Here is a 26,477-nt window from a genome sequence, read left to right on the forward strand (position 1 = left end):
TTCATATACCAAGGATAAATTCCACAAACAATCAGCCAGTTGGATTAAGGGCAAATTAACAACAGACACTCCTAGATCCGTGTTTCTCATCCAGTGGTACGAGTACCCTTAGGGATATTCGAGAGAAGTCTGGGGGGTACGTCAACACAACTGAAATTTGGAGAAAACTGTATTTTTGTTTTAAATTTTACAGTGCTTTATTAGTTTTGTACTTTTTACACCCAAAAATATCATCGCCCTCCCAGCTACGATTAAATTGTTTAAGCAAATGTGTTGCAATGGTAGAAAAAAATGTGTGTGTCTGAAAACTGTAGGTACTGGGGGTACTTATATTTTTTTAAAGGGGTACTATGGAGGCAGGAAAAGGGAATAAGGGAATTTGTGTGCAGCCATCTTGGTCTTGTTAACAAGAGAGCAAGAGTCAGGCTAAGTCTGTGGCCTGACAATGTGAGATCTGCAATTAGACGCTGCCTTTGCCTCTCGCCTCCATACAGAGATAAGGATAGAATGCTGACTCTGCCAGGACCTTGAGATAAGGAGCATCTGGGTGGAACTAAAATAACTGTTAGCCATTGGTGTTTGTAATGGGAAGGAGACTAATTGTTATTGTTATTGTTGTTGTTATATCTAATGGACAGTATATAACTGCTTCATAATTGCTTGTATTCGAGGATCTGCCTCGGGGTGGGGGCTTTTCCCCCCATCCGAACCAGTTTTCCCTTGCTGCAGCTTGTAATAAAACTGCCTCTGGCTACTTATTGCTTACAAACACAGAGAGAGGACAATGTTTTCTTCCACAATTTGGTGCCGTGACTCAGATTCGAAACGAGGTTGCTAAGAGCACCAATGCAACAAAAATTTCTGTTACATGACAAGCAGGTAAAAAGAGGCATCTCCCTGGATCTGCAGATCATTCACCAATGTTTCAACATTACCATGGCATTTTCCATTATTTGAAGTAAACATTCATCATATTGGGTCAGCTATAAAAGTGTCTCCTATTCACAGTAATGGGGCTGAATTCTAATAGGCACAAGTATGTGTTCTCAATAGCTGGGATATATTTGTAAGGAGAGGATCTTTTTTAAAAATAAAGTGTGCATGAAATTGCTTGTGAAAGGTGCCAGAGCAATAGCCTATGACAATGCAATGCTTGATTTTTTCACAAAACAAGCAGAGCACAGACTACAGCAGAGTAGACTTCTTCGTGCATTCCCATCAAAATGCCTCAATCCTCCTTACAAGGATCATGTCTAAGTGTGAGAGAGACGTTCAGTCTCTATAACCACATGAGCTTAGCCTTCACTGAGACTGAGAGAGGGCCAATATTATTATCCCTGTTTTATAGATGGGGACACCAAGACACAGAGCTGTGATGTCCAACAGGCCAGTGGTAGAGCCAGGAACAGAATGCTGGTCTCTGGTGGTCTATCTGCTATGAAACACAGCCTCCACTGATGTGCTATAATTATCTACGAAGAGCCAACTGAGCTGTCATGGGGTTATAACTAAGTGATATGTAGGTCTCAAGTGGGAATAGTATCTAGCTAAATGTGAATATTCTCTCTCTGCTAGAATAAGAGATGGCTTGGAAGTTGCTTTCTTTGGCTACTCCCAGCCTCATTTTAGAGCATTTGGGAAAACTGAAAGCTCATGTAAATCACATGACATAGTTGGAGCCTTATCTTGGGCATACTAATTCCACCCTACATAAGAATGCAAGAATGGCCATACTGGGTCAGACCAAATGTCCATGTACCCTAGTATGCTGTCTTCTCACAGTGGCCACTGCCAGGTGCCTCAGAGGGAAGGAACAAAACAGGTAATCATCAAGTGATCCATCCCGTCGCCCATTCCCAGCTTCTGATAAACAGAAGTTAAAGATGCCATCCCTACCCATCCTGACTAATAGCCAATTAGTCATTAGTAAGTTTTACATGCTAACTGAAAGAGGACTAGTAATGTGGCTACAAACCACTAATTACAGCAAGGGTTTGAAGGATCTTTCTGGTGAACAGAAAGCCCATTGTATATAGAATCCAAATGCTGGCTTCCCAATACAGAGGGGAAGGTGTCTAGTGAATACCCATGAAGTAGAGTCTCCAAATGAGAGTTACTTAAGAGCAGTAATGACATAATTCTAAATGAAATGGGGAAAGGACAGAAGAAAAGACTATTGTACTAATTATTGTCGTTTTATTCATTTTTATCATGAACAGAAAGAATTTACAATGTTGTTGCTCATCATGTTGAGACATTAGACTTCACTACATTGAAAAAAAAAATCTTCCTAGCAGTCTGAAGAATTCATGGCCAGAACATAGCTTGGGACTCCATGCAATCCAAGCAAAATTAATAGGATTTCACAGGGATGTAGTTCAGGGCAGAATGTGGCCTTAAATTTGGAGAACAGGCTGAGAGCATTGTGTTCCAAGGAACTCTAGATACAGCAAAATAACTCAAAGGGACAAAATAAATAGGACTGTGTACTGGTGTGAGATGTCTAACTGTGCTGCTCACCTTCTGAAGGTCTCCAGTGAAGAAGCTAATAATCATTGTGGGTATCAGCATAAAAGCAGCATTATAGAAAAGGACTCCGTATTTTCCCAGCTCCTGTGAAAAATGAAACATGCCTTTTGGAAACCTGGACTATTTGATAACAAACATCCCTGTAATGTCCCTTCACGCAATTTATTTATGAATGTGCAAAACTTCATGCTATATAATTTAAATGACAAATTTGTTTTTAGGTTTCAAAACTAAACACTGAGCTGAACTACCATTCCACTTAGCTTATTGCCAGATTTAGTAAAGCAACACTGCAATGGTTCATATTCAGATATACATACCCATAACCATACACAGTTAGGGTATGTCTATACTAGCCCCCTAGTTCGAACTAGGGAGGCTAATGAGGGCAACCGAAATTGCAAATGAAGCACGGGATTTAAATATCCCACGCTTCATTAGCATGTTGCCGGGCGGTCGCCATTTTGGAAATTGATTTGCCCGAAAGAATGGAGAACCTCATGAGGTTTAACTGGTAATTCAAAGTAAGGGGTTTATTTTGGAATCGCCCTTCTCTGCTGTGTGTAGACACGGGCAGTTCTTCCGGGCTAGTTAATTTCCAAAATGATGACTGCCCGGGAACATGCTAATGAAGCGCAGGATATTTAAATCCCATGCTTTGTTTGCAATTTCGGTTGCCCTCATTAGCCGCCGTAGTTCGAACTAGGGGGCTAATGTAGACATACCCTTAGAAACTCAGTTAGACCCATATCTTGATTGCTTTGCATCATACAGCTGAAGGAGTTAACCTGCAATAGCTGTCCATGGGAAAACACACAACATATAGCATAAAGGAAGTCTTCAGTCATGTAGGGCTGGCACAGTGGCTCCTACGTCACATCCCCAGAACCAGTGTAGAGGGTGTGATGAGGAGAAAAGGGATGATCCCAGGGTAGTAATATGGAGCACTTCAAGTCACTGGCAGCTGATGTAACCTACAGCAAGCCTGAGACTGCTATATATTTTGTTTGAGGACTTGCATGCCACATAGAAATCCAAAAATCAGAGTAGTGAAAAGGCCTTTTAGCCACACTGTGTAGTCCTTGAATGCAGCCAGATATCTGGGCTTTTAATTTTTTTAGTTTAAAATGAAAGTTTAAATTCTTCAAAAATAGATCAAGCCATGAAAGAACTGCTGATAAAGCATAATGCACAGAATAGACTCAGTTTGACTTCCATAACTGCAAAAGAACATATACCCATTCTAGGGCTGAAATCCAGGCCCCACTGAAGTCAATACCCATCAACTTCATTAAGACCAGGATTTCATACAATGCTTGGGGTTTGAGGCTATAAAGCCTGCCTGATTTATAGCATTTATTATTTTGGAGAGTTAATCGTTTCTTGAATCACAAGGGATTGGTGCATAATCTATTATTTTTGTGTTTGTTTATTCTTGCCTGATTTTGGTTCTGTCATTTTTGGGTTAGTGAAATGAAAAAAAATGAAGGAAACAAGAATTAGAACTTCAAAATGGCTTCATTTAAAAAATAACAAAGAATAAAATTCAGAGATTTTATTAGTTTGGAGGGGAAACTGTAAAATGATTGTACAGTAATATCCAATTGTTTAATGGGGCTACAATACCACTCATATGGAAAGAGGCAACCCTCCTCAAAGTCCTTACTTATATACTTCAAATATGTTATAGTAGAACCACCTAGTTGGGCAAGATAGTTCATTTTCCATCACATTCAGTCATGGGGCTCTCCAATGCCACCTGTAGTGCCAACTGGTGTGGCGATTCTGGTATATTTAGTGATATAAAATCTATGACTACTAAGAACTGAATAGAGATTAACATCACTTCCAGCTCGTTTTATATAATCTTTTGCTTTGATAAAGATCATTTGTGACCAAAAAGATGTTTTCCTCCAAATACACATCATATTGTAAGCACATTTTGTTTTTACTCTGACAGAATTTTTTTTGAGAAAGTAGGGTTTATTTTTCCATCTTTAGTAGAACAAGATTATGTTACCCTCTTCCTCAAAGGTTAAAATGAGTGAAAAATCAAGTATGTTACTGACCCTTGCATAGGTTGAAAAATTCGTAATAGCTTTTCCGTAAGCCAATCTATATTAAGAACATGTATAATACCTGGAATATGAAAAAGCAAATAAAATTGACTATTTGTTAAATTTAGAGTTATCTCACTCACACTGAAGAATTCACATAATAGTAGCTCTTTTCCCTTTACCACATACATCATATAACTAATAGCAATCTGTTCACCACAAAATTACCTTTGGATCTATTTTCTGTTTAGTGTATACTCCATTTGCTGCTGAGAAGATATCATTTAGCAACACAAAGATGTAGCCTTCCAAATTAAAAGAAAGATCTGATCTGGAAAAAAATCACAAGCATGCCCAAAGAAATATAAACTTTGAAAATCCCAGCAAATTCAGGATTTATCCTTACATCTTTTTTTTTACACTGAACTATTTTACATTTCCACAAACATGTCAATATAACAAACATGTCAGCTTTTCACAGAAATTCATACAATAAAAGACTGTTCCATTCTACTTTTGCCCAGTTTTCCTATCTAGTTCAGTCCTGACAATGTATGCAATCCTTACTGAACATTTTTAACACAAGCAATAACGACACATTAGAATCTAATCAATTTGTATAGGTAGACTCCGATAAGAAATAACTCTCTTCTATTTTGTTTGGTTACTATTCTCAAATAGGGTAATTTGTTTAAACTATGGTGGCACCATTAAATTCATGCCAGATGGAAATTATTTGCTTTTAACTTGTATGTAGCTAACCAAAATATGCTACATTTCTTATGGAATTCCATCTGAATAAAATAACTTTCTAACAGGAAAAGCAGAAGAGAAAATAGAGCACACCCCATTATCCATTCCAAATTTAAACTTGTCCAAAATTATATGAATTATATACACGGTCTTCTCAAAGTACATGAAAATCACCAGACATCCTTGAAAGGATCTGAGGGCGTGGTTCTTATGAATGTCTATGTTATATTGAGTTTTATTTTAGAAAAAACAGTTGCACGTGTGTATTCTGAGCTTGCTGTGTTATCTATATTAACAGGTATATGTAAAACCAAGTAAAAAACTAGATTACAGAAACATTGTTCAATTAAAACACATTTTGCCTTATAAGTTTGTAAGCCCATCCACTTAATAGATCTCTTCTCTAATTTATTTCTTTAATAGGATTTGCATTCATCTAGGAGCATATTTGCCCCTTCACAACAAAGAAAAAAATAAACTTCAATACACTACCTAATGAGAACAAATGAAAATCTTACCCAGCAGCTATGAAAGCCCCAAGAATGATGGTAAATACACTGATAATAATACCCAGGGAATATCGTTTCCTGTAAACAAAAATTAGATAAGTTCATATTTAGAATATTAAGAGAGAAACTAACTGGCTTCCAGTCCATTTAAAAGGCTTTATAAACAATTAGTATTTGGAAAATAATTAGAAGGACAAATCTTGGTGGCTGTAAGCAGGCAACATTCTTTTTTGATGTTAAGGAGAATTCTGCCTGTAACGCCATCAGGATTTGATCTTGTGAAAATATAAAACCGTTAAGTAGTAAAATCTGTAGTCTGACAGATTCTTGTTAATGTTTTGCTTTACTAATCTTGTCATAATTTAAATATGGTCTTTCTGACATACTGTCTTGTAACAAAATGCTAATACTCTATTACTTTGAGTTATGTAAACACAGCTCAGTAAACAGTGTCACAAAGGCTGCGTCTAGACTGGCATGATTTTGCGCAAATACTTTTAACGGAAAAGTTTTCCGTTAAAAGTATTTGCGCAAGAGAGCGTCTATACTAGCATGTGCCTTTGCACAAAAGATTTGTTTTAGCACAAAAGCATCTGTGCCAGTGTAGTCACTCTCTTGCGCAAGAAAGCACCGATGGCCATTTTAGCCATTGGGCTTTCTTGCGCAAGAAATTAACATTGCTGTCTACACTGGCCCTCTTGCGCAAGAATACTTGCGCAAGAGGGCTTATCCCTGAGTGGGAGCATCAGAGTATTTGTGCAAGAACCACTGATTTTGTACATTACAAAGTCAGTGTTCTTGTGCAAATACTCGCGGCCAGCATCGACAGGCAGCAAGATTTTGCGCAAAAATGGCGGCTTCTGAGCAAAATCATGCCAGTCTAGATGCAGCCAAATTGTCAAAGGTCCTCTGCTGCTATATAATTTCCAAAGTAAAGCCGAGAAAAATACATTTCAGTGCTGTGGGAGTGTGATAAAGTGTGATAAATTCTGCCTCCAGGACAGTGGTGCAATGGGATGGCATTTGTGTAACATATAGTCTGATTTGCTCTACAGATTCAGGGACCGGTTGTAAAAGAAATCAGAGCTGTAATATCAAAAAAGTAATTTATTTTTAATTAATTTGGCCACAGAACGAGGTTTACACAGTTCAGTAGAAGTACATTTTGCTTTTCTGAGCAGATACAATGTAAGGTGCAACCCAATAAACTGCTCCCCAAGTAGCCTCCTGCATTTTTCCTCTGACTTCAACAGGGCTCCTTGTGGGCTCACATTTGCTTGCTCAGAGCAGCTTGCAGGATTGGAGTCTAAAAAGAGCAAACCTTATCCAAACAGCTATTTGAACCAAACCTTGTTTATCTTACTCAGGTGAAGTGAAGCTAATGGACTCACTCATATAAATAAAAGTAAACAGATTTTGTCCTAGATCCACCAAAATGTATTTCTTTTATTGTCACAGATAAATTTTAATTAGTTTCTAGTCTTTGCTCTGAGTTTCTCTCATCAGTGAGTATCAGCCATGCAACAACCTAGCCAAATACTACAAATGCTCCACTTGGTAATGACAAAATAAAATGGTATTTTGCAAATGAAACAAACAAACAAAAAATTCACCCAAGTATGATGATTTCCAGCAGCAGTGTAAGTGGAATGGTGAACTTCCTGAGCACTGTAAACATCGGCAAACTGTCCAAATAAAGGGGGGGGGGGGGGAAAACGATGCAAGCACTGAATGGAATGCAAAGCATTTTTATTCATTTACTTCTTACTTAACTTTGCTAAGCAGGAGAGGAACTATTTACACTAGCATTACGAAGTTAGCAGAATACATTCTTAGTTTGTTACCACACACAAAAATGTCAGTCTGACACCAGATATCATAATCACTAAAAATAAAGAGGCCTGCCAGTTTTTCAAAACAAACAAAACCCAGGTACCTGTTACAAAACTACTCCGAGTTCAAAAAGAGGAAAAGGAATAGAAATCATCATTTTCAAATTCCACCAAATGCAGCCCTTATGAACTGATATTTGCTGTAGAAATCCTGCTTATAATAAATAATGAGGATTTTTATTGTACAGTTTAAAGATGGCCAGCGAATGTAGCTCTGTAAATAAATTTAAAAAAATATAATTCAAAGGATGGGGCTTAACATCAAACAGGTTTTGTGTTTAAAAAATGAAACATAACTAAAAAGACAGAACATACTAGAAACATGTAAGATGGTAGTAACCCTGTCTATTAAAAATAATGCTGCATTTGAATAAAAGATTGTTAGGATGCACAGAATTATGTATTATGGGGTCTTGTGGATTTACCAATAATGCCTTTGCAGCAAATGATTTTGAAATTAGACACTTCATCCACCTGGACCAATTCATTCCTTTTATAAGGTAATGACTAGTGACCATGTTTAAAAAATTATATACAAATCCTAGTTTCAGGCTTAGAAATCTTACTACTCACTCAAATCTTGGATTTATTCAAGATCTATATTTTGTCTTCAGGACAAATTATTTAAAAAACTAGATGTGAAGTGGAAAATTCCATATGGTGAGTTCCATATAAACATTTACAACACTGCGGTATTCCTTAATGTTATGATTTGAAATCATGGAGCAAAACTGTGATGAGTAAATCTAAAGGCATATTTTTGCAGTGGGAGATGGTAGGTCTTGATTTGGAATTATAATACATCAATACCTTTGCTTTTCAAAATAATTTATTAACCAAACTACAACAAAGCTCACTGTTAGATTTTATTGACCCGAAAGCAATTCCAAATTCACATGAGCGAGTGAAATATTAACTACCATATAGTCATACAGAAGAGTTATAAAAGAATAAATGATATTGGACTCTTGGCAATTATATGCTACATGAGTAAAGGGTTTCAGAATCAGGTCCCTAAATGTCTTTAAATTATAGAAAATTCATTTGTTATCTTAAAAAGAAAAAAGGAATATATTTACACCATCAAAGCCTCTCAAACTTATAAAACACACATCATTCTGAACCTTTTTTAATTCCTAATTGTGATCCAACTTAATTTACCATTAAAACACTGTAAAACACAGAAAGGTTTATGATGGTAATGTTCATGTTTTTTCAAAGGTGGTCCACATTTTACCAGAGGTTCTCTCAAAGAGCCCATTTATGGTCAAACCGACCACTTCCCCTCCCAATGACAACTGACTCTATGGGGTAAAGAACTGACTGCATGGGGTAAACAAACATACTGCTTACACATGGAAAAGTAAATTAAGGAAAGTGTGTGTGTGTGTGTGTGTGTGTGCGTGTGTTCGTGTGTGTGTGTGTGTGTGTTTAGTTCTGTTTTGCGTATTAAATATTTAGTTTTATTGGAGAAAATTTAACCCCTGTTTTGGTCTTCATTTCACATCTCCCATGCACTCTGTTTCTCTCAGCTGGAAACAAAGGCCATCTGCCCCAGCTGCACTGTTTAGAGTCTGCAGTTCTCCGGTATAATACTGGAAATTGCTCCATAAGCTTAACTACAGCCTCAGGTGCTACTACAACCATGCTGCCTCTATGTAGGGTTGCCAGGTGTCCAGTTTTCACCCGGACAGTCTGTTATTCGTGACCCCTGTCTGGTAAAACAAAAAACAAAAAAACAGAAAATACTGGACATGTAAAATGTCTGGTATTTCCTGTTTTTCTTGGACAGAAGATGGTGGGGACATTCTTCCCCTGCCGCGTCTGGTGGAGCAAGGACATTTTTAAAGGTGCAATGACTTTTTTTTTTTTTGTTCAACAACTTTGGTTGGTTCCCCATTTTTTTTTTTTTTTTTTTTTTTGGTTCAACCAATTTTTTTCCTGCCATGTTCGGGATTTTTTTGTGAAAGCATCTGGCAACCCTACCTCTATGATCCCCTTGCAAAGAGAGCAAAGCACTCAATTCGCACAGCAAGTCATCTTGGTCCTGCTAGTAATTCTTACACCTGCAGCCCTGCTGTGAAGACCACCACCATAGAGCAGTGTTCAGTGGCACACACAAAATGTAAATATGTATTATTTCTGTATGTCCTCTCCATAGCCCTTCCTGTTCAGTGGTACACAGGCTGATTCCACTACATGTGAATTCTATGAATCCCCTGTACCATTCTTTGTAACTCACACAAGACTTTTGTGTACAAAGGAAAATAAATAAAATAATAACTAGCTTTTATACAGGTCTTTTCACCATCAATTTCAAAACTATTCATATGCATAGGCATATAAAGGCATTTTTCTTACAGGTTTCACCCCTCTTGTTGGCCTACTCATGGAATGCTGGCCAGTCACATGAAGAGAAGACAACATTTAATGAATGAAACTGCATTCACACTATGTGGGTACAGACTATGCAAATCTCTCCTAAATGCAGCACCGAGATTGTAAACTGATCAACTGCTTTGCTTGAGATTTTCAAAGCAGTTCAGGGGATTTAGTCATAAACTAAGTCCCTTGCATTACTTTGAAAATCGTGATCTTTAACCCTATTCTTTGAACCTACAAGAATAAAATAATAAAAAACAAATGATCTAGCTATGATCTGCGCTTACTGTACCTTAGTTTGCTGGTGCTTGATAATCCACTAACGTGATTTCCAACATAAAGCAGAGGCAGAGGAAATAACTGCAATAAAATCAGAGCACAATTCAAGTGAGACCAATGCTTTAAATTACTGCTGAGGAACTTTTAAGTTATTTTATGAGTGTAAAATTCCTTCATTTCTAAAAAAGATTCTTTTTCGTAGGGGGGAAAAAAAGCCACATCCACTGAATTTATCAAGGCAGATCCTTGACTAGTGTTCACGGGCTCCACTGACTCCAACAGAGCAACACTGAATTAGAACAGCTGAAGATCCAGCCGAATATAAGGTAACAAAGAAATACTTAGCACTTGACTAGTTTTGTAAAACTGGATACTCAATTGTTAGCTTCTGCCTACTGTTTCAATTTAGTTTTAAACAGAAAGCAGTTGAGCAGGAGGAATGAAAGCATGACTGATCTTCTGTAAAGACACAATAGAGTACCCAGAGGAGTGTATATATTACTACATATAGAAGAGCTCATCTTCAAGTACAGCTATTCATTAGAGATGTTAGATATCATGTAACTGAATAGTCGTGTAACCTCATGAAATCTTCACTGTTACACAACTATTCAATAGTCCCCAGAGGTGGGGAAGGAAGCCAGTGCATTCCTGGCCCTAATCCAGGGGAGACCCCTGCCAATCGATGCTGCTTCCTCTGATAAAAAGGCAGCAGTGCAGGATGGAAGGTGGGAGCTGGTCTACAAGGGGAGCTGATTTAAAAACCAGCTTCCTGCACAGACTAGCTGTCTGCTGCCCCACACTGCTGCCTCTGATAGAGAGGCAGCAAGTGTGTGTGAACATAAGAACGGCCATACTGGGTTAGACCACAGGTCCAGCTAACCCAGTATCCTGTCTGCCGACAGCAGTCAATACCAGATGTCCCAGAGGGAGGGATCACAACAGTAATCCTCGCATGATCCCACCCCTGTCACCCACCTCCAGAGAACCAGAGGCTACGGATACCATTCCTACCTGTCTTGGCTAATAGCCATTGATGGACCTAACCTCCATGAATCTATCTAGCTCTTTTTTGAACCTGTTACGGTCCTAGCTTTCACCATATCCTCTGGCAAGGAGTTCCACAGGTTGACTGTGTGCTGAGTGAAGAAAAACTTCCTTTTGTTTGTTTTAAACCTGCTGCCTATTAATTTCATTTGGTGACCCCTAGTTCTTATATGGTGGGAATAAGTAAACAACTTTTTCTTATTCACTTTTTCCACTCCAGTCATGATTTTATAGTCTTCTATCATATCCCCCCTTAATCTTCTCTTTTTTAAGCTGAAAAGTCCAAGTCTTTTAAATCTCTCTTCATATGGGCCACATTCCAAACCCCTCATCATTTTTGTTGCCCTTTTCTGGACCTGTTCCAGTGCCAATATATATTTTTTGAGATGAGGGGACCACATCTGTATGTCGTATTCAAGATGTGAGCGTACCATGGTTTTATATAGAGGCAATAAGATATTTTCTGTCTTATTCTCTATCCCTTTTTTAATGATTCCTAACATTCTATTAAAGGAATGGCCAACCCACGGTTCTTGAGCTGCATGTGGCTCTTTGCTCAAAGAATTGCTAGTTCAGCGCTCTGTGCCCCAACTGCTTGCAGCTGCTCTGCACATGGGCCCCAGCACTCTGGGGGAGGGAAAGAGGGATTGGATTAGAGCAGGGAGGCTGGGGGGTGCCTGGCTCTGGGGGAGGGGAGGAATTTTGGGTTAGAGCAGGGTGCTGGTGCTGTGTGGCTCAGGGGGAGGGGAGGGTGCATTGGGTTAGAGCAGGGAGGCTGGGGGTGCCTGACTCCGGAGGAAGAGGGGGATTGGGTTAGAGCAGGGTGCTGGGGCTGCGTGGCTCTGCAAAAGGGAGAGGGATTGGGTTAGAGCGGGAGGCTGGGGGTGCCTGGCTCTTGGTGCCTGGCTTTGGGGGAGTGGGTGGGCACATTGGGTTAGAGCAGAGGCGCTGAATCACCTTAAACTCAAAGTCTTCATGGATGCAGAATAAGACAGCCAACCCAGATGTCATATTTAAATTCCAGGGCAAAAAAGAATCAGCATGTACCTGGTTTACACTGTGTTTCTTTAAAGAAAATGTAAAGGCTACTGTTTGCCAGGCTGAAGCAATTATTCTGAGGCTACATCTATACTGCAAGGCTTTTCCGCAAGAGGAAATGCAAATTGAGCGCTCATTTGCATATGTCACACTCACATTTGCATTTCCTATTCAGATCTCTTTTGCACGAGAGGTTTTTCCGCAAAAAAGTGCTGTGTAGAAGGCTCTTTTCACAAAAAAAACCTTTTTCACAAGAGCCGTTCTTTCTGAAAAAAATGAGGAAGAACAGCTCTTGCACAAAAGGGGACTTTTGCATAAAAAGGAGTCGTCTACACAGCACTTTTTTGTGCAAAAACCTCTTGCGCAAAAGGGATCCGAAGAGGAAATGAAAATGCGAGCGTGACATATGCAAATGAGTGCTCCATTTGCATTTCCTCTTGAGAAAAAGCCTTAAAGTACAGATGTAGCCTGAGATATGAGTCTCTGCCTTATTGTTTTTGAACCTGTCATCTTTGAAGTCTGGGCCAGACCTGAATTTTTAGAACTATAAAAAAGCACAGTCTTCGTAAGTAAAAAAAATGAGGAAACCATACCAGAGATCAACAAGCTGGAGTGAAACAGGCACTTCAAATTGTGCTAATTTACTTCTCAGTTCAGTTTAATTTTAAAAAACTTACAAGACATAATAAGGCAGTACAGGCAGTCCCCGGGTTACGTACAAGATAGGGACTGTAGGTTTGTTCTTAAGTTGAATTTGTATGTAAGTCGGAACTGGCTTCCAGATTCAGCCGCTGCTGAAACTGACCAGCGGCTGACTACAGGAAGCCCGAGGCAGAGTTGCTCCGCCCTGGGCTGCCTGGAATCAGCCGCTGATCAGTTTCAACAGCAGCTGAATCTGAACGCCTAGGACAGAGCAGCTGGGGCGCTGCCGGGTAGGTCCCCGCAAGGGCGGCGTTGCGGGGACCAACTGGGCAGCACCCCAGCTGCTCTGCCCCAGGTGTCCCCAAGTCAGCCGCTGCTGAAACTGATCAGCGGCTGATTCCAGGAAGCCCGGGGCAGAGCAACGCTGCCTCGGGCTTCCTGTAGTCAGCCACTGATCAGTTTAAGCAGCAGCTGACTTGGGGACACCTGGGGAAGAGCAGCTGGGGTGCTGCCCGGTTGGTCCAGTAGCGCCGAGGAGCGGCACTGCAGGACCAACCCAGCAGCCCCAGCTGCTCTACCCCAGGCGAGAAAAGCCTGGTCTGCTGGGGGGCGCACTAGCTGCGCCCCCCAGCAGACCAGGGAAACCCGGAAAGCGGGACCGCGGAGATGCGCCGCGGTCCCGCCCGCATCCTCCCCAGTTTTGCTCCGTGTCTCCCTGGTCTGCTGGTGGGTCTCCAGGAAGACGTGGAGCAAAGCCGCGGAGGGGCTTGGGCAGCAGGGCAGCCCAGGCGCGCCTGGGCTGCCCTGCTGCCCGAGCCCCTCCGCGGCTTTGCTCCGCGTCTTCCTGGTCTGCAGACCAGGGAGACGCGGAGCAGCTTTTCTTGCCCCGGAGTACACGGGCGGCGGGACCATGAGGTCCCGCAGTCCGTGTCCTCCGGGGCGAGAAAAGCCCCGTTCGTAACTGCGGATCCGACATAAGTCGGATCTGTGTAAGTCGGGGACTGCCTGTAGTGTTAAATTTAAAATACATGGTGGGGATGCTTATTTTTAGTGTGAGATTATTACTGTATTTTCCAAGTTTTTTTTTTTAATTTGATGTTTTTTCCTTGTCAAGTTCTCTGAAGATCTATGGACTGACCATGGATTATTTAAGTGACTAAAGGCTTTTGTATTGTATTTTATCCAAAATGTCCTATAAATGTTATTTTTATCACTACATTTTGTGCACTCTAGATAGATAGATAGATAGATAGATAGATAGATACGTGTCTCTTTGCACTCTATCCACAGCTATTTTGGGTCTTAGTCTCTAAGGGTGTGTCTATACTACAGCACTAATTCGAACTAACTTAATTCAAATTAGTTAATTCGAACTAAGATAATTCGAATTAGTGCATCTAGACCTAAAAACTAATTTGAATTAGCGTTTTGCTAATTCCAACTAGCATGTCCACATTGAGTAGACCCTGAACCGAAGTTAAGGCTTTCCGGAACCAGGACTTAGAGTGTGGAGCTGCTGCCTCAGGCTAGCCCAGGGCTGTTCTTAAAGGGACCCAACCCCCACCCCGGACAGACAGTTCTCAGGGTTCCCTGCTTACTTGTCTAACTTGATGAGGGACAGCAAAGCAGTCCTGTCTTGGAGTGCCTTGAGTGGCCACACTCGGCACATCACAGCACTCGGCCATCAGCCTGGGTGCACTTGCCGCAGGCTGCCATCCGGGGGCGGTCAATCAGGGGGCTGTCAGGATCCGGGAGGCCCTGCAGGAGAGCTTCCACCCCAAGGAGCCTTCAGAGCCACCCCAGTCCTCCCCATCGGGGGCTCGTGCCCCATTCCTCCCTCACCTCCTTCCACTTACCCCTCCCTAGCCCCCCTTCCTGATGTAAAAAATAAAGGACACGTGTGGTCAAAAATAGAAACCCTCTTTTTTTAACAAAACTGGGGGTGGGGGAGGATGAACCTCTGGGGAGACTGGGAAAAGGAGATGGGAGATGGGAAGAGAGAGGGTGGAAGAGGGGAGGGGGAAACCTGGGAGGAGGGAGCTGGAAGGGGGAAGCCAGGAGAAGGAGGAGGAGGGGAAGTATAAAACTATGGTACACCATATCTTCAGTACTGTGTACAGATGTGGTCTCCTCACCTCAGAAAAGATATTTTGGCCTTGGAAAGGGTTCAGAAAAGGGCAACTAAAATGATTAGGGGTTTGGAACAGGTCCCATATGAAGAGAGGCTAAAGAGACTGGGACTTTTCAGCTTAGAAAAGAGGAGACTGAGAGGGGATATGATAGAGTTATATAAAATCATGAATGGTGTGGAGAGGGTGCATAAAGAAAAGTTCTTCGTTAGTTCCCATAATAGAAGGACTAGAGGACACCAAATGAAATTAATGAGTAGCAGGCTTCAAACTAATAAAAGAAAGTTCTTCTTCACAAAGCAAATAGTCAATCTGTGGAACTCCTTGCCACAGGAGGCTATGAAGGCTAGAACTATAACAGAGTTTAAAGAGAAGTTAGATAATTCATGGAGGTTGGGTCCATGGAGTGCTATTAGCCAGGGGTGTCCCTGGCCTCTGTTTGTGGAAGGCTGGAGATGGATGGCATGAGACAAATCGCTTGGTCATTGTCTTCGGTCCATCCCTCCAGGGTACCTGGTGCTGGCTGCTGTCAGCTAGATGGACCTTTGGTCTGACCAAATTTGGCCGTTCTTATGTTCTAAGCTCAGGGTCAGTGGTCTGACTGGACCAACTTGATTTTCATGTAAACCTGCTCCTGGGTTTGCATGTGGCCTTTGGTGGCCAGGCTGGCAACTATCCTGCCCTAGACGGCTGCTTTCCTGTGCCTAGTGCGGAGATTGTGGACGTTAGAGGCCTTCCCCCAAACCTGGATGAGCCCCGGGCAGGCTCCTGGGAGCCACCAGCCTTGTCCAGGGAAGAGGCGGAGGGCTGGGTGGCAGCGGGTGGCTGGCTCATGCCGTGCCAGGTACAGGGTCTGCTGGCTGGGTGCTGGCAGGCTTGCCCCTGGCACGGGCACCGTAGCCAGACCGTGCCCCTTTAAGGGCTCCGGGGCCGGGAGGTGGGCAGAAGAGTTTCCCTGGCTTGGCCCAGAGTGGCCACCAGGGCAACCTGGGAAGGGCTAGCCTCCAACTAGTTCGAATTAAGTGGCTACACAGCCCTTAATTCGAACTACTTAATTTGAACTAGGCGTTAGTCCTCGTAGAATGAGGTTTACCTAGTTTGAATTAAGCGCTCCGCTTGTTCAAATTAAGTTCAAACTAGCGGTTTGCATGTGTAGCACCTATGAAAGTTAATTCGAACTAACGGCTGCTGGTTCAAATTAACTTTGTAGTGTAGACATACCCTAACTGGCTGGCCACCCTGTTCTATTTGTTTTTATGACTACTGCTATACACTGAATGGATGTTTTCAGAGAACTATCCACAATGACTCCAAGATCTCTCTCTTGAGTAGTGGTATCCAAATTAGTCCCCATCATATTGTATGTATAGTTGGGATTAATTTTTCTAATGTGCATTACTTTACATTTATCAACATTAAATTTCATTTGCCATTTTGTTGTCTAATCACTTAGTTTGGTGAGATCTTTTCAAAGCTCTTCACAGTCTTCTTTGGTCTTAACTATCTTGAGCAGTTTGGTATCATCTGCAAATTTTGCCACCTCACTGTTTACCCCTTTCCTACATCATTTATAAATAAGTTGAATAGGATTGATCCCAGAACAGACCCTTGGGAACATCACTAGTTACCTCTCTCCACTCTGAAAACTTACCATTTATTCCTACCCTTTGTTTCCTGTCTTTTAACAAGTTATCAGTCCATGAAAGGTGTGACGTAGTGTTGATACCTTGCTGGTTGCTATGCTGGACAGTGGGCTGTGGGTGACCTCCGCTGGCGGCTGTTTGTAGCATGGGCCAGCAGGACAGGGGATGAGTCATTATGCAAGGGGCTCCCAACCTGTCCGACAAGTTGCCTCCCACGGAGAGAAACAAAGGAAGGAGGGGAGGCCAGCCCCTGGCTGGGGGGCAGGGCTGGAAGGGACGTTTTTGGTTATTGTCTGGTATCATGGAGGAAGCAGCCTAAGCAACAGGCTGGGATTTAGGGGCCCAATCTCCCCCATCTCAACGGGAGATGAGGCATCCTCGGCCTGCCCTGTAACCAGATTACATCTATGCTGTGCTGTATCCTGGAGGAGCAATAAACTTCCTATATTCTACTGGCTGGTGGAGTCTGTTTGTGCCATTACGGGGGTGCAGGAGGCGGGGGAACCCCGACACGCCGCCACAAAAGGACCTTCCCTCTTATCCCATGACAACTTACTTAAGAGCCTTTGGTGAGAGACCTTGTCAAAGGCTTTCTGGAAATCTAAGTATACTATATCCACTGGATTCCTGTTGTCCACATGTTTGTTGACCCCCTCAAAGAACTCTAGGGGTATGTCTACACTGTCACCCTAGTTTGAACTAGGGTGGCTAATGTAGGCATTCTAATTTGCAAATGAAGCCTGGGATTTAAATATCCTGGGCTTCATTTGCATGTTCCTGGGCGCCGCCATATTTAAATGCCCCGTAGTTCGAACTATCTGCCCGCGGCTACATGCTCCTAATTAAAGCTCCTAATTCATTAAAGCTCCTAATTCAAACTACCGTTAAACCTCCTTGCAGGTTCGAATGCCTACATTAGCCACCCTAGTTCCAACTAGGGTGGCAGTGTAGACATACCCTAGCAGATTAATAAAGCATGATTTCTCTTTACAGAAATCATGTTGACTTTCCCTCAACAAATTATGTTCATTTATGTATCTGACAATTTTATTCTTAACTATAGTTTCAACTAATTTGCCCAGTACTGACGTTAGACTTACTAGCCTGTAATTGCCAGGATCACCTCTAGAGCCCTTTTTAAATATTGGCGTCACATTAGCTAATGTGTGGGAGGAGAAATGTGTGTAGTCAACAAGACTAACTGATAAGCCCAGGCTTATTGGTTAATCACGTAGTTGACTAATGGAAATCCCTAGTCTTAATGAACAATAATATAAATTATACAGACTACTGTGGCTCCTCCGGTGGCCGGGTCAGAGCTACAGCTGTGTGGCAGGCAGCCCATGGCTCCTCCAGCAACTAAGGCCAGAGCCAGAGCCACGTGGCCACTCCTCCAGCGGCCATGGCCAAAGCCGCATGGCCACAGCAGCTGCTCCTCTGGTGGCCAAGGCTAGAGCCAAGTGGCTGCACTGGCTGCTCCTCCTTTAGTCACTGGCACACACAATAAACTTAATTGGTGTGGGGGAGAGGACCCAAAATTATATTTATGGTCTCTAGCAGCAATAAAAACTAGAATGCACCAATTATGCACAATAGTGTATTGTTTCACATTTGGTTCTTGTGAGCTGGTATGCTAATGTAACGTGGCCCCTATGGCAGTGGGGCTCTCGAAACAGGAAGCTGGAACTGAGGGGGGGGGTCTGGTGGTGGGGAGCTCTAGAGGGTTCTTGGGGCTGGCAGAGCTGAAGCCGGCTGTTCACAGTGGTTCTGGGGGCCGGGGCTTTTGGCAAACTGGTAACATTTTATTTGCATATTTGAATATTCACTATTTGGATAATGAACAGGGCTTGACAATTTAGGTAATCTACTCGCCATGGGCGAGTAGATTATAGCCCAGCACAGTGCCGCAGCATGATCAGCACATGCGCAGCGTGGTCTGCGTATGCTCAGCGTGGTGAACCGCGTGGCTGGAGAGCCCTGATAATGAATATGCAAACAAAATGGTACCAGTCTGCCAAAAGTTTGTGAATGGGTTTGCTGGTCCATGGTGTAAAAGAGATTGGGAACCACTGAGTTAGATTGTAGGCCCTTTACTACAGTACCTATAACAATGCGATCCTGACATTAATAGGCCCTTTTGGGCCCCAACACCATTCAAACAAGCAACAGATTGCATCTATCCCAAAAAGAGTATGTGAGGAGCCATGTATCCCTGATCCAGAAACATCATAGGAAACTAGAGCCAACAGAGATAACCAAAGGGAACAGAGAAGAGCTAGCAGAGCTGGAATGGAATGGGGGGGAAAACACATGACACATCCTAGTGTTGCTGTCTGTATGTGTACCCTAAGAGACACTGAATTCCATGCTTTTAAAGACATAGGTGACAAAAGCATACACACGTGAATATTGTATGTTTTTAAAATTATGCCATATTTGCTCTTAAGTGGAAGGGAACAACAAAGGAGACAGAGGTGGAAAGGAGTGCAGAATATTTATAAGCTATAAATCTCTCATGACTCTGCAAGCATTTACTAATAACAACCATCTGCTGCAACATTTTATCAAGAAAAAGCTATGGGGTGAAACTTTAGCTATGGGATGAATATGGAACTGAGTTCAATGGAAAAAAGAATATAAATTCACTTATTGTAATGGCAAAAACCCACAGACAACTGCAGTTCACCTAGCACAATTCCAGAAGCTAATGAAAAATTTGCCCAACAAAAGTGAAATACTAAGAGTCCCTCCCTCTGAAATCAGCAGTTTGAAGGCTGATTCTCAACTTCAAATGCATCTGTAATTTAAAAAATGTCTATTTCAAATATGAGTCCAATCGTGCCAATTAGAGATGCAGCAAGTGGCTAGTGTCTAGCAGGAGACCTTTTTGTTTCATTTTGTGGTCTGTGGCTCTCCTACAGTGGTGTTTCTCAAAGTGGTCCATAGACTTCTCTGAGAAAGCTGCTACTGGACCGCTCCAGATTGTTTATTTACCAGCTCTGTAGCTATGGAGTCTTGGGGGTCCCATTGGCTGCAGTTCACTGTTTGACGCCAAGGAGAACTACAGGAAGCAGAGGCCTGGGTCATGCTGCTTCCTGCAGTTCCCTTTGACTGTAAACAGTGAACTGCAACCTATGGCAACTGCGAGGCTCCGTGGCTGTGGAGACAGTAAGTAAACAAACCCGAGCGGCCCGACAAAAGCTTCTTCTGAAAGAAGCCTGTAGTCTAGATGTAGCCTAAATGTGAAACTGATTGTTCCTTCCCGAGTGGAGTACTTTGCATTTTTCCTTATTAAACTTCATCCTATTTACCTCAGGCCATTTCTCCAGTTTGTCCAGATTATTTTGAATTTGACCCTATCCTCCAAAGCACTTGCAACCCCTCCCAGCTTAGTATCATCTGCAAACTTAATAAGTGTACTCCCCATGCCAATATCTAAATCGTTGCTGAAGACATTGAACAGAACCAGTCCCATGGCCAAAGCAGACTTCAGAGTTTTTCCTATAAGACTTCTACACACAAAAGTCCCATTGATTTCAATGGCAATTCCGTGTACATAAGGCTCATGGGATCAGGCTCTTTAGTTGTATGGTGTGTTCATGGTAAAGTGAGTCAGGCCCTAAAAGGAAGATGGTTCTGTAATTAAGGCATTGGAGTGGAACTGAAGAGATCTGTGGAAGAGCTGGGAACTGAAGCCAGAATTCCTGTGTGACTCTGGGCAAAGCACTAGGCCCTAAACCTGCAACTCAATGCACATGGGCACACCTTTGCACGCATGCAAAGTCCCGGTGACTTCCAAGGTGTTCTACACCAATGCACAAGCCTGTCTAATATGCATTTCACTGCCTTATTCACTCTGTGCCTCATTCCCAGTATGACAAGGTAAGATAATAAACCATTTCTTCTATCCTTTGTCTTGTCAGATTGTAAATGCTTCTATTACATGTATGTAGCACAGATAGTACAATGAGTCTTGTTCCCACATAAATAAATAATAAATAACAATCATAAACATAATAATGATTTTCCACTGCAGAGTATGGGAGTCAAACCTTGGGGTTTATCTGACAAGATAATTTTATTGTTATACAATACCTTTCATAATGCATACTCTCTCATGCCTAACACAAATGTAGCCTATCAAGTTACTTGCCTAGCATGCTAATAATACGTTTAGATTAATTAGGTAATAGTTAAGAGCCATAATGCAAAAAAATCTGCTAAAGGCTGGTCTGCAGCACAGTGTACCCTGCCTGCCTGCCCACTGCCACTGGAGCAAGTGGGTGTGTGTGGCATATCTACCTGGCCAGAGGGTTACATTCGGGGAAGTGGGAGGCAGGCATTGCAAAGCTGCTCTCAGCATTCCCACAGGCCCTTTGTGTTTGCTTGACTGATGTCTGGGTTCAGGTGTAATACACTAGGCCTTATGTCTGCCCATTGCAGTTTGTGAAGGCCCACTGCTTACTAGCACAGCAGCACTCAACTCCTTGCGGGGAGGGGGCTTTGTCATTGACCCGCTTGGGTACAGGTCCGTGCCCTCTCTTAGCTGGGGCCACGGCATGTTTGTAAATAAGAGTCTAGCAAGAGCCCCAAATTAGTGGCCCTGATGCTTGTACCTGTCTGTGTGTATATGCTACTTGATATGGTGGTGCCCACGGCTGGTAAAAAGTACGGTTGCCAAATGGTTTAACCAAAAATACTGAATCCCTCCCCCCCAAAAAAAATTCTGTTGAAGGAAAAAAAGAGGAAGACCAAAGTTGTTGAGAAAAAAAAAAGGACCCCAAGAGTTATTAAGCAAATACATAAATAAAATAGCATTAAAACAGCATGGCCCCTTTAAGTGCATGCAGACTCAGAATAGGGATAGGAAGAGGCAGGATTGAGCAGTAAGACCCTAGGAAGGCATTGCTTCCCCTTGCTCAGGTCTTTAGGCTTTTTGCCAGTGGCCATCTTGTTTTCTTGGTTGAGCCAGAAGGGAGCTTCCCTGCGGCACCAGGTAAGCAGGGGATCTGGGGGCGGGAGTCCAGGGACCTGGGGGGGGGGCCTGGGGAGCCGGTGGCTTGACCCAGTTTCTGAGTGTGTCGTAGAGTTGCCAGGTGTCCGATATTTTCGCCTCCTGGCAGGGGAAAAAACCCAGAAAATACCGGACATTTTAGGTGTCCGGTATTTTCTGAATTTTTTTTACCGGACAGGAGGCGAAAATATTGGACTGTCCGGGTCAATACCAGACACCTGGCAACCCTAGTAAAAAACCCTGCCTCCCCCCACACAGCCAACCACAAGCATGTTGGTGCCATGCACTGACTGGGCTGTGTGGCAGTCCAGATGTCATTAGGCATAGGAGCAGCATGGGTGCAGAACAGCCCAGCCCAAGGACTGTCTGGTGAATCAGGTTCCCCTGAAGTGCAGTGGTTCCTGCTCTAGGGTATAACAGAACAGTTCAGCCTCTGAATGCACTTTCCAATGAGTGCCATGTCTGCATTACAGCCAATGAGAGGACAGGGGTGCACTTGAATGAAAAAACACACATAAGCTCACAATCCAGGTCAAGTAATATGGGGCTATATTTTATCTTTGGTCCAGGTTGTAACAGGCTGTTCGCAAGATCAGCAGAAGCTGAGGTTAGTAGATTTCCATAGTTGAGACATGGTCTCACCCAGACACAGGTCATAGCTTATTTATGGTTCCCGGACTGAAAAGGGGAACTTATGTCTGGGACCTTTCAATCCAGTAGGATGGCAGGAAAAATACCCTGAGACTCAGCAGAGGCATCATTATATAAAAGTCCCAAAATAATTGGTTAGGGATGAGTTGAGTAATCAGGACCAGGATGTGACAGATGACCACAAAGGCCCATGGTAACGCATTAACGTATATGATAATAAGTTGATGTTATGTCATGGGGAGTTTTGCAGCATAGGAAGAAATCAGTGGAAATGCAGAGAGCTGGAGTAGTTGCAAGTGTCCATTTTATTGCATAGCACAGAACTAACTAGAACAAGCCCAAACCAGCTGGGCTGACCCCAGTGACATACTCAGTTACTATAACAACAAGATCTATATCTATAACCCAATATACAACATATTCCTCGCCCCTTAATAAAAACGTCCCTTTAAGAAAACAAAAACTAACTATGAAATGACGGTAGACCGCCTCAAGTTCCTAGCTAACCCTGGGGATTATCTTGCCCCATCTGTGAGTTAATCTCAACTAAAGGTCCAGCCATTGAGGAGGCCTCCTTTCTCTAGGTGGATTACGGCGGACATCTGGCGTTCTCACACCCGAAGATGTTATGGGTGCAGGCCTGACATGGGGCTGGGAACTTGAAGTGTGAACAGGTGAGGCTGTTGGATCAGCCTGCTCAGGGAGGGGGTTATTGTTCGCCGCTGGTGGTGATGGAGGAGGAGAGTCAGGAGCAGGAGATTCTTGACATGGTAGCTCACCGGCAGTGGGAAGGATGGGCAACTCAACTGGAGATGTGCCTTGGGGGCAGGAATAACGTATGAATAACTGATCTACATGCCGCCGCCAGATGAGATCCTTTGTTTCCTATTTTTTAACAAGTTATCAATCCATGAAAGGTGTGACGTAGTGTTGATACCTTGCTGGTTGCTATGCTGGGCAGTGGGCTGTAGGATAGTAAGAAGGTGTCCAGACTCTTTTCTACGAGTGAATGTCCTCTAACCGATTTCAAAGCTTGTTTCATTGTCTGGACAAACCTTTCAGCCAATCCATTTGTGGCTGGGTGATACGGTGCTAAAGTGATGTGATGGATCCCGTTTGCTTTCATAAAATTTCCAAACTCCTAAGACACAAACTGTGGATCGTTGTCACTCACAAGTTGTTCAGGAATACCCAAATGACAGAAGATTCCCTGTAATTTGTGGATAGTACTCTCAGGAGTAGTGGAAGGCATTATGCAGACTTCTGGCCATTTGGAATGAGCATTTACCACCACCAATAAAATGCTACCTTCAAATGAGCCAGCAAAATCAACATGAATACATTGCCATGGTTTTTCAGGCCAGTCCCATGGGTGTAGAGGTGCCAATTGAGGTGCATTCCTCACACCCTGGCAAGAAATACAAGCTCTTGTTTTTTTTCTTCAATGTCACTGTCCAACCCAGGCCAACAAAAATAGCTTCGTGCAATTTCTTTCATGTGCACCGTTCCACGGTGACCTGAATGCAGCTGCTCTAACATCTGTTGTCTCAGTATTTTTGGAATAACGACACACATTCCCCACAACAAGCACCCCGAATGGGTTGATAACGCCATTCTCCTTGACATGTAGGGGACAAGGTTAGATGAGACCTGCGAGTTCCTTAGAGATGTTCCACGCATCACTAGTTCCATTACGTGGGAGAGTACTGGGTCAACAGAGTTGCTCTCTTAACTTGTGCAGCAGTGATGGGCATGTTCTTTACCTGTTCAAAGTAAAAGATTTCCTTCTGGCTACTATCTTGATGTTTGACTGGCAAAGGCAGCCTAGAAAGACCATCTGCATTGCCATGTAGAGTGGCTTTCCGATATCTGATCTTATATGTGTGTCCTGAAAGCCACAATGCCCATCGTTGCATACAACTAGCAGCCATTGGTGGAATACCTGAGTGTGGACCAAAAATTGCCGTCAGAGGTTGATGGTCGGTGAGAAGTGTAAACTTCCATCCAAACAGGTACTGGTGAAACTTCCAAATTCCAAAAACGATTCCCAATGCTTCATGTTCAATTTGCGCATCGTTAGTTTCAGCCGTGCTTAAGGTGCGTGAAGCAAAAGCAATTGGTTTCTCCTCTCCTGAAGGCATAACATGTGACAAGACCGCTCCCACTCCATATGGGGAGGCATCACAAGCCAACTGTAAAGGTAAGGATGGATCAAAATCTGTCAGGACCTCTGTGTTTAGCATGCACATTTAGCCTTGTTAAATGCAACATCACAGGCATCAGTCCACTTCCAGACCTAGTTCTGGCCAAGGAGCTCGTGAAGTGGTTTTAATAGTGTGGCTAGCTGTGAAATAAACCTTCCATAATAGTTCAATAGTCCTAGATATGAGCGAAGTTGACTAACATTTTGAGGGGGTGGAGCCTCCACAATAGCCTTAACTTTTGAAGGGGACTTATGAAGACCAGTAGCATCAATGATGTGTCCCAAATATTCAACAGAGGGCTGAAAGAATGCACATTTATCTTTATGGATTCGTAGGCCATACTCTTCCAGTCTTTGTAGGGTAACCTCTATGTTCTTAAGGTGAGCCTCCTCGTTCCCGCCCGTGACCAGGGTGTCGTCAAGATAGCATTGAACTCTTGGCAAGCCATACAAGATCTGGTCCATAGCTCTCTTGAATAAGGCTGGGGCAAAAGTTATTCCGAAGGGTAAGCAACAGTAACAATAAAGCCCTTTATGAGTCACAATAGTCAACAGCTCTTGGGATTCCTCATCAACTTGCATCTATAAATATGCTTGACTCAGATCAATCTTGCTGAACTTTTGTCCCCCAGCCAGGCCCGCAAAGATGTCATCGATGCGAGGAAGGGGGTATTGTTCTGCACATAAAACAGAGTTAACAGTGACCTTAAAATCCCCACAAATATGAATAGAACCGTCTTTCTTCAATATTGGAACTATTGGAGTTGCCCATCGACTATGGGTAACTGGTATTAAGACTCCATTTTTGACTAAGCGCTCCAGGTCTGGCTTCAACTTTTGGCCTGATAGCATATGGCACAGTTCTGGCCTTCAGATATTTTGGTTGGCTACCAGGTTTAATGTTCAGTTTCATGATGATTCCCCTCATACTTCCCAGATCCTCTCTAAAAACAACAGCATGTTTCTTTAATATATCAGTCAGACCTGTTTCTTCTTTAGTCATCCGGTGCACTTCTGCCCAGTCCAGTGGGATCTTCCTAAGCCATGATCTCCCCATTAAGGCTGGGTAATGGCCTTTTATCACAAACAGTGGTAATTCTGCAGTCTGTCCATTTAGTTCCACCTTAACATCAGTAGTGCCCAATAGGGGTACTGCTTCTCCTGTATATGTCTTCAGAATGATCTTTGTTGCCTTAATTGGAAGATGCTTCAACTTTTCCTTATACACCGTGTCTGAGACCAATGAAACTGCTGCACCAGTGTCCATGCACCATGCATACCGGTTTGCCATCCAACAGTAGGGTTACCCAGTATTCATGGGAGCCCCCTTCCAAAGACAAAACATAGCATGGCACTTCTTCTTCAGACAGGGTATCACTTTGATCATCAGGCATCTGCTCGATGGTATGCAGATTTTCCTTTTTGTTCCGCCAGACCACAGGCTCTTTTTCTTTTGTTTGCAGGCACGCTCAATGTGTCCTTTTTTTCCACACTGTCGACACACTAGGTTCTTACACCAGCATTCTGATGCATGGTGACCTGGCTTACCACAGCAGTAACATTCCTGGCTCCCCACTGTTTTGAGAGTAGGTTCTTGGGACATTTTATGCACCCCAGGGGGTGCACTAAGGTATTGTGCCTCCTGTGTGGCCAGTTCCATAGAGACTGCAATATCAATGGCCTTCTGCAGGGTGAGCTGAGCTTCTGTT

At 42.9% G+C, this 26,477-nt stretch overlaps 1 protein-coding gene across 4 annotated transcripts in view; it reads right to left on the bottom strand.

Annotated features, from left to right (window-relative positions):
- The window catches only part of SLC35D2 (solute carrier family 35 member D2), a 56,120-nt gene that overhangs the window by 6,731 nt on the left and 22,912 nt on the right, over positions 1–26,477 (bottom strand). For 3 of the 4 annotated variants that reach the window (XM_025187892.3, XM_075931833.2, XM_006129361.4), the window contains exons 4-8: positions 10,415–10,482; positions 7,462–7,533; positions 5,858–5,926; positions 4,815–4,917; positions 2,521–2,613 (exon numbers count right to left, since the gene is read on the bottom strand). In XM_025187892.3, coding sequence (XP_025043677.2) covers positions 2,521–2,613; positions 4,815–4,917; positions 5,858–5,926; positions 7,462–7,533; positions 10,415–10,482 — 405 coding nt within the window. The remainder of the gene's footprint in view (positions 1–2,520; positions 2,614–4,814; positions 4,918–5,857; positions 5,927–7,461; positions 7,534–10,414; positions 10,483–26,477) is intronic. The other variant, XM_006129362.4, reaches the window with a different exon arrangement.

The sequence above is a fragment of the Pelodiscus sinensis genome, chromosome 6 (assembly GCF_052426305.1).
Source record: "Pelodiscus sinensis isolate ZL-2025 chromosome 6, ASM5242630v1, whole genome shotgun sequence".
In the NCBI taxonomy this organism is placed as follows: domain Eukaryota; kingdom Metazoa; phylum Chordata; order Testudines; family Trionychidae; genus Pelodiscus; species Pelodiscus sinensis.